The sequence below is a fragment of the Uloborus diversus genome, chromosome 3 (genome assembly GCF_026930045.1).
Source record: "Uloborus diversus isolate 005 chromosome 3, Udiv.v.3.1, whole genome shotgun sequence".
NCBI lineage: Eukaryota > Metazoa > Arthropoda > Arachnida > Araneae > Uloboridae > Uloborus > Uloborus diversus.
The window spans coordinates 59,131,107-59,143,408 of record NC_072733.1 but is presented as its reverse complement, the minus strand read 5'-3'; the positions used below and the strand labels follow the sequence as shown (position 1 = coordinate 59,143,408).

At 32.3% G+C, this 12,302-nt stretch overlaps 1 protein-coding gene across 1 annotated transcript in view; it reads left to right on the top strand.

The window, feature by feature from the left end:
- The window catches only part of LOC129218762 (cytotoxic granule associated RNA binding protein TIA1-like), a 146,920-nt gene that overhangs the window by 55,020 nt on the left and 79,598 nt on the right, over positions 1 to 12,302 (top strand). Inside the window, exon 5 of the mRNA XM_054853086.1 lies at positions 5,027 to 5,111. Within this exon, the coding sequence (XP_054709061.1) occupies positions 5,027 to 5,111 (85 nt within the window). The remainder of the gene's footprint in view (positions 1 to 5,026; positions 5,112 to 12,302) is intronic.

Sequence of the window (12,302 nt, the reverse complement as noted above, 5' to 3'; positions counted from 1 at the left end):
CAGCATTTTTAAATTACTTAGTAAATTTAATACACGTGAAAGAAATGTTTGATATAACAAGCAAAAGTGTATAGTTAGCAAACATGTGCCTGAAACAAGTTTGAACTTTTTGATTTATTTCAATAGTTTTTAATACTAATAAGCCATATCATTTTTCAATACATTCAATTCTATTGATAATTCTTAAAATCTTATTAAAATTTACTAGTAGAAAATTTTCCGATTTCTTACTACGAAAATGCATACCAAATACTAATACATTGCATGACGTCATCGTATGACTCCCATAATATGAGGTCTGACCTTGAGACTGTTTATTCGCTGAAAATAAAAATTCTTATTTGCTTGAATTCGAGTTGGAATTCCCTCGCGATAACCTATGCGGATGTAATCGAATATAATTCGGAATCTATAACACTTCCTCATTTCTGCAGATTATTTTTTAGTAAAAATTTCTGACTAAATCTTTGCTTCACATATAATACCTTTTTATAATATTCAATACTCCACCACATAACACAAGCGCAATACGATTTATTTTGTACAATAAAATGTGAAAAAGCGGAAGATATCGCACTATACTCTTCTTATGATTAGCACTTATAAACTTTCTTTGTGTCGACTACTTCATACAAAGATGCACAGAAATTGTAAAAAATCTTTTTTTTTTTTAACTTCACGTAGTGTATCAAAAATATTGGTCCCAGTAATGTCACTTTATCACGCTTCAACTGCATTTTAGACACAATTTAGCCGATAAAGCAACGAGTTTCGACGATTTAGAGGGCCAAACGAAGCCTTCTTCGATCAGTTTTTATTACTTTACGATATTTATATATGATGCAACTGTACTTTTAAACTGTACTTTTTATTCATTCTGGCTCAAAATACTATATTTGTTTAAAAGTTTAAAATATGTCCAGAAAATCATAGCTTCCTAGCTTAAACCCAATAACAATCTGTTTAAAGTTTAGGATTCCAATACAAACTATTCAATGCATAAATGATCATGAGACTAAGGTAATAAATCAGTAAAGCCATTCGTTGTACACTTTCTGACTTATAAAATTAACGAACACAGGAATAGAAAAGCAGGAAATTTCATCTAATAATAATAAATTTCGAAATGTGCACCCAACGGAAAATCGAAGTTAATCATTTGATCTTCGTTGCCGCAAACGAGCAAGCATTAACGTTATTATTGATAAGCTCTAAAGGCCAAGCAACAGATGATGTGGAGGGAGAATTTCCGCCCAATTTTCAATCCCTTCCACTTTTCATCGAAGAGCATAAAAGTGAGTAAGGAAATTGAAGGGCAAATCGTAGCCTTAACAAGCTCCGCTAACGAGCAGCGTTGAAGCGAAAGGCCGAATCAGACACATGTAATGATAACTTCCGAAAACATCTTTAGAATCCCTTTTACAACGTTACGTCCATGTTTGAAGGTGGTCTGGGCTGATGGCGATGTCTTAAAACTCCGTTTGGGGGCCTCTCGCGAGTTAATTGCTAATCCTGTCAAAACATTTCAAGCCGAAGCAAACATCCGAGCTGCTTCTCAATTCCAGACACGATCGTCAAAGAGTGTGGTATTCGAAACGATCTTAACGGCAATCTGGCACTTGATTTGGTCGGTGGTTCAAATTAGGCAAATACGTGGATCTAATGATACGCTAGCGATGGATACATTCCATGCTGGGGCTCGGTTTTGGTTTTTAGATGCAGATTTCGAACAACAATTAACCTTCGTGCTTTCAGACCCCATCCCTTCTCCACTAGAAGTGGGTTCGATTAATTAGATTCGCGGGAAATTATTCTCTTTCATTACCTTCTTCTCATTAGGAAACCGAAATCGGCCTGCTCCACCATTGGTTGTTGAAACTTTGTCGTGGAGCAAGAAACTTTTCAAAATTTTTCAACTGGGAATGCTTTGAATGTATGTTAAGCGTACAATTCGGAATAATTAAACATCAGACAGAAGGCCAAGTAAACCTTCCAGTTGTTTCATGTTATCGTAACTAAAAACATTCGGTAATAAACTTATTTTCGTAAATAACAAAAAAATTTTTGTTTTAATTAATATTATTATGCTTGAACCTATAGAAGTTTCTACCGTACTTATTCTAACGTCAGAAAAGAAACTATCATCCTAATAAAGCAACTATGGGGGAAAGAAAGAATTATTTATGCACGAATGTGCAAGAAAGAGCTTATAAAAAGACAAAGTAAAATCTCAGTGCACTTTAAAAAGAAGAGTAACATCAATTTTCGTTTTAACGATTAGTAAACTTTTTTTCATCTTTTTTAATTGAATAATCGATCCTGTATTTGGCTCAAAACAGTCGTAAATCAATTGCACTTTACTTACAGCTGACTGGATTTTTCTTCTGATAGTTCCTTTTTTTCTGTATTTTCATTAAACAACATAACTATAGCATATTTAAAAACTTTAAAATGCTTTAAAGTTTACAGAGAGTTCTTAATGTTATAGACTTCAATAAAACAGTCTTTTACACAAAAAGAGAACAGCATGAAATATCACTAGATACAAATAAGTATTATTTGCAAGATAAATTTTTTAACAAAATGTATCCTCTGTTTTTTTTTTTAAATTCAATAATGAGAGTTGTAGAATTTCACAATTTTATCATATTCCCACTAAAGACATGGTTATTTTATAAGAAAAAATTGCAAAAAGAGTTTATGAGCTTCATCGTGCGACGCATACCCTTTAAATGCTGCAAATCACTATCTACCTATAAAAAGGAATTGGAAGTTTGTAGGGAAGTAGAGTCTGCAAATGTCGGAACAAACACTAATAAATTATGCATTCAGCGTCAAAGGGAAATGTATTTCAAAGATTTTTTCAATAACAAGTCCTTTATTTTCTTCAAAAATATCCGATTCAATTTCTACTAAAAGAATAATTAATATGCGAAGATAAATGTAAATACTTGGTATTTGCTTTGATTAATTAAACAGTAGTTTAAAAAAACCTAATGCTGTAGAAAACAGAAAGTGATTTTGATTATTTTATAAAAATTATAAACATCAGATGAAACTCATCCTTTCCTTAAAATGAATACAAAAGCTCAAAATGAAAAACAGTTGTTGAAAGGTTTTACACATTTTTGTGTGAAAATTTTTTTGTTTCGCAATTTCGTATTGTGAACTATTTTATTTGATACACGAATATTCCCGAAGAGTTAAGTTACATTTTGCACTTAACACGTCATAACACTGCCAATTCAATTTTCAGAAAACTGGCCTAAAATGAAAATTTGATTTAATCACATTATGTTATTGAAATCTCAAATTCTAGCGCATAGTTATCATCAAAAAGCATAAAAAATGAAACTACCTACCAAAAAAAAAGCGTCCGATAAAGTTGTATATGTACCCAAGCAAAAAAAAAAGGCGAGAAACGCGCTATTTCTGTCCAGCCTGTAAAGAAAAGTCAGCCGTTTGTGTGGAAAATTGTATTAAGAAGTTCCACATACAATAAAATATTTTTTTTATTTCTTGAATTTAAATTATTTTTTATAATTATATTTTTGTTCGTTTTTTAATAAATTCTCTGTTCGTGCAAGCCAGCATTGGTTTTTTGATATTTTCTCGGCAAGTCATCTATCGATATTAGCACTGATTTATTCCGAGTTTAATCGTAGCTGCGCAAAAATGACAGGTAAACAAGCACGAGATAACTCGTAGTTGGCGTCCTAGAAAAGAACGCAATCTACGAGTTATTTCATTATTAGCAGTCAACGCGTTAATAAACTGAAAAATCAGCTGATGATAGGAAACATTTATTATTTTTAATGAACATAATATTTCTTAACCTAAACAGCAATTTACTCGCAAGGATATAATGAAAAAATTTACTACACATGAGACTTTTTAGATTTTTGGTAAGCTTCATTAATATTACGTTTCTAACCTAATTTACAGAGTCTTCTTTTTTTAGGATGTGTCTTTATATTATTCTGACTTATCGTTTAAAATATTCATATTAAAATGAATCATACAATTGAAAACTATTAACAATTATATACCGGTTCAGATGAAACCCAGATTAGACTACAAAAATATCTGAACGACTTATCTTTAGAACAAGAACATTTCAAAAACCATGAGATACTAAATACGCCTATTAACTTTGAAAAATTACTTGCCTAATGCCTATTTTTTTCCTAGCAGAAAGAATTTAATTTTTGTCCGTTCCTGATTACATATGAACAAAGCTGAAATAAATTCAGCAAGTAATAAGTTCAGTTTGACTATAACGAAAATGTCTTGGTCTGATAGAAAATAATGACACACATTTTTTTTTCAATTTTTTTAATCTCTTCTTCATTATTTAATGTAGTGATCAACATAGTTTTTGCTTTTTTTATGGGTTATTGTGTAAAGTTTCTGTCTGTTAGCCAATATCTTTGTACACGTTATGTCAAATTATTTCTTTACATAAAATGTTTTACGATAAGAAAAATCTTAAATGCATCAAACAGAACTTACATGTATCTTATGTTTGGTTCACTATTTTGCATTCATTTCCAATCTCTAATCGAAGTCTTTAACTTTAGAAAAATAAAGTTCTGAATATTGTCATAAAAATGAATAAAGTTTCAAAATTTTTGCCCTATTAGTGCGCTCACTTTACTTTCTCAAAAGCAAAGGAGAAAAAAATCCATTTATAATCTTTATTGATTTGAAATACTTATATTACCTTAAAATAATCATCTATTCAATTTTTATTTTTGTTACTGCAAGTGCACAGTATTAAATTTAAACGCTTATTTCCTATTGCGGCGGTTTCTTAAATGCTAACTTCTGTAAACGACTCGTTTTTCAGCGAGGTCTTATTCAGTTTTTGCACCCATTTTTGTTCCGTGGCACTTCGTAATTTTTAATGCCCTTTTTCCCCACAAAGCTTCCTTTTTTTCTCACTGTCTAGTTGCCGATGGCAGCAAAATCAATTAACATGCCTCCGCAATTTATCTAATGTTTCTTTCATTCGTTTTCTTTCCAGAGGAACTGATGCAGAAGACATTTACCCCATTTGGTCCTATTCAAGAAATCAGGGTTTTCAAAGATAAAGGCTATGCTTTTGTTAGGTAAGTCATTAAGTTTAATACCGCTTTAGTTCAATGAAGTTTTTCTATTATTCGGTGCGCTTGCATCTCTGCTTCATCTCTCTCTCTCTCTCTCCCCATCCCTTTCTATTTTTTTTCTTTCTTTAATTCACGCGCTTCGGCTCTGTTTGTATACACGCTTCGCTACCCCGTTCTGTCTCTCTCCAGTTCCTTGTTCGCTCTTTCCATAGTTGCCGTTTTTACTCGCGAGAATTTCTGAGAGACAATTAACGCGCATCTGATGGGCTCTTTAACCCACGGCTTTTCGATACTTCACTTAAAATCCATTCGAAAAGAATGAAAACGAGCTTCAAGAATGGGCAGGTTTCTTAATTGAAATGGTTCGCGTGAGCTGCTACCATGAAAAATACCAACTCCGGCCTTCTTTCAGAAATCTTTTAAATGGTGATGATATGCTTGGGTTAGATGGATGGGTAGAAATTCTCTTTGAATAATATTTGCTGCTTAATTCAGTCGTCGCTACGCTTTTCATCTGTTTAAAAGATGTTTCTTTAAGAAAAAAAAAGAAAGCCTACACATTCGGGCGGTAGCTTAGATATCGGTTGTGGAGAGTCTCTTCTGTGAGGGACTCTAACGAGGCATTACGTACTTCACTTTAAAAGGAAAAAATGGGTTTTTGTACAGTTTCAAAATGAACTTACGATCAGCGTAAAGAGCTTTCAACAATCTTATTTTAAATCTGTCGGATGAGGAAAATTCTTCAAAGAGAATTAAACACATGTAAGTTTTGATGAAAAAAATGTACCATAATTTAGACTGTCTACAGTTTTTAGGATTCGATGTTAGAAGTGACTGTTGAGTGTCCTTATTTTGTCTGAAGTGTAATGTGTCTGATCTGAACGAAAAAAAATTATAAGACGATGAAAATGTCAAAACGAGTTTTTACAAAAGTCAAACCTTACTAATGTCTCTTCCACTTAAACGTCAACAATTAAAATAAAAGATATATATGTACATTATGTAGGTACATATTTATGTACATTGCTCATTATAGTTGCTCAAAAGATACATTTTTACGCATATTTAAGCCCCTTACAAATTTTAATATTTCGGTTTTAATAGTTATATATTCGAATATAATGAACTATTATGTATCATACTACGGAGTTTAAACTTTTTTAAAAGTTTTCTTGTATTTCAAAAAGTATCATTTCTACGTGTTGCGGGTGTGACGTCATTTGTGACATATTTCATATGACTTCACTACGATGTCACAGCAGCACGTAATATGTGACTGCTCACTTTGTGACATTAAGAAGATGTCACTGCAACGCCACTTTGTGACGTCACCGCAGACTAACATTCGCAAGTTCGGAAAATCTGTTAATAACCCTCAGTGACGTTCCGAGACTGGAAAGTGACATTCACTTTTTGCCCTATTTTCGTGAGTGTTTCAATACTTTTGAGACGTTGAACTTAAAAATCAGGAAATTTAACGGCGATAAAGCAGTGGTCATTTAGCTTTCTTCTTGAATTCTATTCGTAAAACTCACTCTTAGAAAGGACGTTTACTTTGCGTGAAGGAAACTCAGATGATCAATTTTGACAGGGTTTTCTGCAGTCTTAAAAATGTTATTTTCAAAGCAGTACTAAATTCGTATATCTCTGCATCAATTCTAGATGCTATTTCATAAGAACTAAATGTTGGAAACCAATGTTGAGAGAGGCCAAAGTACACTGCTTCATAATTGTTCGTGACAGAAAATTTTAAAGTATCACTAAAACACATGAAAAATGCATTGACGGTTGCTATTAGAGATTTATTTTCTTTTTCATCATCAATTTACTCAGAATTTATAGAATATAGTTATAATTCATCAATAAAATGAAACTGCATCTGAATATCTAAATATCAAGCAGAAAACTTTTTGAGTTCTTCTAATTTAATGCAAACTATTTAACTCAGTAAGTGATTTTTAATAGATCAAAGTTTATTTGCTGCCTATTTCTTTTAATATGTAAAGAAACCATGAGCATCTAATGTTTATCTCAGCAGGTAGAGCTTTGTGCAATGAAGAGTTTTGCACACATGATAGGCAGCTGGATGTGTAATCATCTCAATTTATCCAGAAAAAAAATTTTTAGTGGTTACATGAAATCTTCAGAAATGGTTTACTGGGCATAACTAATTTTATCCACCCCCCCCCCCTCAAACTAAACATTTCTAGTAAAATCACCACTATTTTGACACTGAACTGTATGAGTGATTTTATTCACTAAACTCTAGACCTACCACAGAATGAAAGCGTGTAAAGTCCATCATTGTCTCAACCGAACAACACTTAGATCACCTATGCGGTTAAAGAACTTCACTTTCAACATCGAGTGTGGACTTCATTGCAATGGGAGCCCAGAGTGATGCACCAGAGCTATTGATTCATTTACGTTTTATTTTCAGTAGTAAAGTATACTTGAAGTCATGAAACATCAAGTAAAGTTAAAACCTTCACATGCATAGACATGGAAACCGGTTCGCTCGCGCTCTCTTAACTAGATGGATCATCCTGTGGTAGAAAAGTGATTCCTTTTCAACTAACGATCGTCCGCCATTTGTAGGGCAAGAACTTTCCACCGCGCATCACATAAGCTTACTATCGGTTCGTTTTCCGCAATTTTCTGGGATTTTTCTGTTTTAAAATAGTACTTTCAGTGAAAGATTTTTTTTTTTAATTTGAAAAAAAAAAAATCCTCAAAATCATATTTTTGTTCGAAATTAACTACTAGAGGTAATTTCAGAACAGAAAATAGATTTCACATCTTCTTAATTTGTAACTCATTCGTCATTTGGAATTATGCGAAACATTAAAGTATACTTTTGTCTTTAACCAAAAATTAATTTTTGGGTAACGGATAAGTCAGTTTTAATCACTACGATGATTTTTCAGGCTGCATCTCGTATCTTGTGTGAATTCTCGCATATTTTCAAATAAAGGGATTTTGAATTAACTCAGATATATCTGTGAAGTTTACTGCATAAAATTTGCAATTTATGGGTAAATTTATATGTACTTTTGGTTAGTAATAAATTATAAATTTAAGAAATCAAAATTAATATTGAATGGCTTTTAAAGTCATGATAACATAAATAAAGAAGACATTTTAATTCATGATAACATGTTTAATTACTCGTAATCAGAATATGTACTTTAAATTGCGAGAAGTAAAATTTACAAAATATTTTTTTTGAACAAAAATGGCATAAGGTACATAGATTTTTAAATCTCACATCCACTTTCGGATCAGAATCAATAACAAATATTATGAAATAAAATAATATGTAGTAACACTTGCAACTAAATTTCTGATAAAACACGAAAATTTGCTATTAATTCTCTATTATGTGCAGTTTTTAATGGTAACAACTTTTCAACGCTAATTTTTGATTGATCTAAAAGTTATGTCCTTAAAAAAACAAAAGACTTTAGTTTTCGAGCGGTATCTGCCTGCATGCTTGTAAAAAATGTTATCCATTTCTCACTGAAACTTGCTAAATTTAAACTTTTCTTAAAATTACGAGAGACCTACAAACTTCATATTTCGTTACGGAGACATGAAGGCAAAAAATTTACGAATCCAGACACATGCTGTACTTTGCTCTTTCCATTGCTACTAAATCATCAATATTTTTTCGTTATTACACTATCGTATGGTTTCCTAGTATCTTTGAAACTTAAAGTTGAAGCTTTAGTTATCGTTATATTGCTCTAAAAGCTAGTAAATTGCATAAAACTATACATAATCAGCTTATATGTTAACTTGTTAATTGTTCATGCTTTTCTTAAACTAAAATTAAAATAAAATGCTGTTTGGTATAAGTTTATTTATGCTATTTTATACTTAACGGATAATTTAATCGTTATTAAAGAGTATGTTTTTTGTTAATTTTTGTCTGATTCTACTACGCTTACAATTGAGGTTCTTAGAAATATGGTGACATCTAGTTTTAACACATTGGTTTGCAAGTAATTTTATTAGTGTAAGTGTATGCTCCCTATCTTTATCATCATTGCCGTGATTGATCTCTTTAAATAATGAAATGCAAGTAGAATGGGCTAGCACTAAATTGACAATTTTGGTTCTTCTTTTGAATACACATTTTTGGTAAACCTTTGTTAATATACTTACGGATACACTTTTCTGTTTCTGAGCAAATTTTAACACTATTCTTAGTCGGTTTCGTCAACCCTCCTTTATTTTTCCTATCAAATAGAGCAGTATGCGTTACAATATTTTTACTCCTGTTGATTATTTAATATTATAGTTACTCAAACTAAATTCTACGCTTCTAAATACAAACTCACTCTTACCTGTAGAAAGATACATTGCTTCCTTTCTTTGCTCTATTCGTACACTTAAGAGCCACTGTTTGTAAGAATCAGGCAGTTTACGTTCATTTGTGATTGTTGACATTTTTAATTTTTCTTATTTTCACATATGTTGTTCCTTATCATGAATATAATGTTTGTGCAAAATATGAGCTTTGTCTGCCTTACCGTTTTTGGGAAATTAAATTTTTAAATTTAGGGGGTGTGGCACATTTTTGCGTGTTTTTCAAATTTGCGGATTTTAAAGTTCTTGTTGCTTTAAATTCCCCTATAATGACATGGATTTTTAAATTCTACACTATAATATGGTTTTCTTAGATATTATTACAGCTGTCAAATCGGTGTCACTACGAGGGCAACGGCCACAAACTCCGTTTAAAAATGACCGAAAAAAAAGTATGGTCAAAACACTATCTGGGTGTGATAAGATTAAATTAACAAAATACATAAATAAACAAATAAAATAAATTTAAAAAAATAATAATAAATGAAAAAAATGCATCACAATATACTAACTTCGAATGATTATATTTCTTAAAGTAGTAGGAGTGACACTAATTTTATTAGTTCAAATGTTAGACAAACGTGTTGGCAGAGGCGTAGGAACTTTGCAGAAGTATGGGGAGCTGGGACACAGTATACGAAGTGTCTGGAATCTAAGGGGCAGAAGCAGTGGCGCAACCAGAAAATAATTTTTTGGGGGGGGGGGAGGGGCACTTAAATTTTTTCCCCATAAAAAAAATTAGCTTCGAAGCTTCCATCTCTTATTTAATATTGTATATATACAATTGCTTATGGAGAGAATGAGGTGATTTAACTTCTGGTTTTGAAAGGGGTTTTTAAAAGGTTAGTACTCGAAGATGAGCACGTAGAAATAGAGGAGTTTCGGGGCGCTCTTCCCCGGAAAATTTTCAAAAATCTTGATTTAAAAACGAATGTTTAGGTGATCTTTGGTAATGTTAAGGGGAGAAAAGGTTCCAATATCCTCCCTGAAAAAATTTCAAAATTAATGTCTTAAAAACGCGATTATATACCATATTTGTTGCCTTTAGTGAAAATATGAATCGAAGGATTGTTCTCGATAGATTTTTTGAATCAATTTACATCTCCATCCCAATATTTCGAATTCGAAGTCCTAAAAACATAATTGTAGACAACCTTCAATGATGTCAGGAGAAAAGGCTGTACTAGGGCTCTACTCTGGAAATTTTTCAAAATTGAAGTCCTACTAGAGATCGTTTTTCAATGATGTAATCAGAAAAGGTTCAGAGGTTTCTTCTTCTTAATTTTTTCGAAATTGTAATCGCTGAAAAACGCGACTGTGGATCAGTTTGTTGGCGTAAGGGGTCCAGCAATTTTTTGAAATTGAAATCCCAAAAACGGAACATTACATAATCTCCCATGTTGTTGGAGGGCAAGGAATTCAGGGACTCTCTTCCGGAAATTTTCAGAGAATTGAGCCTTGAAAACAAAATTTGAGACGCTCTGTGATAATTTTGGAGGAAAGGGGAAGCTTCGACAGCGTAGCATTTAGAAGATTTTCTTATTTTCTGAGAACTAGAAAAAGGGGAATACATATAAAAGGGGGATGAAACAGAAGGGCGGAGAAACAGAACGTTGGAAATGTGTTAAAATGAATTGTTCATTATATATTATATTGTTCAGATAAATTTTTGTAAAAGTCTTTGATAGAAACTATAAAATATTGTTGGCGTTTTTTTCTGCAAAAATAGATGAAAGGTAACAATTTTGGCATGAAAATATATCTGTAAGTGATGAAAAAATCGTAAATTTGAGAAAGAAAAAAAAAAAAACAAGAATAACTGTAACTTCGTAAAGTATAATCTGAGGGGTCAGATAACTTAAAATGAGATAAGTTTTTGGAAAGTTGAAATTATTTGAACAAGTTCAACAATTTTTGAACAAGTACAAACAACCTTAGTAACCTTTTTCCATCAGTTATGTCTGGCGCACCTTCCATGTTATTCATATGTAAATGCCAAACTGGCTCATTATCAACTGTTTTTGTGATCATGGAACAAAAAAACGGTATGCAAAACTAATAAGAATATGAACTGAAATGCGATGCCGCTGTCAAAAGCCGAAACACGAGCTCAAGGTGGGGAGCAAACCCATATTGGTACTAGTTCTGATTTCACAGGCCGCGGGGTAGAGCCCACTTTTCCGCATTTCTGGAATCAAGAGATGTTTTACCAGTGAAAAAAGAGTGAAGGTGAATTCAAGTGCACTGACCACTCCGTCTGCCCCTGCTATTGTTGCTTATTGGATGGAAATTACGAAATTCTTAGAAAAGGCAGATCACATTTTTGAAATCAGGTGTGAGGAAATCAATGTACGGCAATAAGCTGCAGTGCAAGAATTTTCCGGGGGAGCTGAGACGGTCTGAAATATTCCAGGGGGAGCTCAAGCTCCCCCAGCTCCCCCGGTTCCTACGCCTATGCGTGTTGGTTATCAAACTTAATTAGTTTCAGATCTCTGCTATGAGGGGCTAGTTGTATTCAGATTAGCAAAGGGTCAACTTCTACTATTTCTCCGGGATACCATGTTTTTTCAAGCTTTAGTGCTACAAAATTACCAGATATCAATAAGAGATGACCGTCTTTCTGAAACTGGGTGATTTGATTTTTATGTTTTCTTTGTTTTAGTCTACGTCATCCTGAAATTATGTTTCAGATTCTGAGTGCTCGCTATATAATACATTGTGTTCATCACTATTTAAGACATTATGTTATAAATAGTTGCATTTTTAATATAAATAACATATAAAAAATTAGTATGGTTGAAAAAATATGAATATTAGTACGAC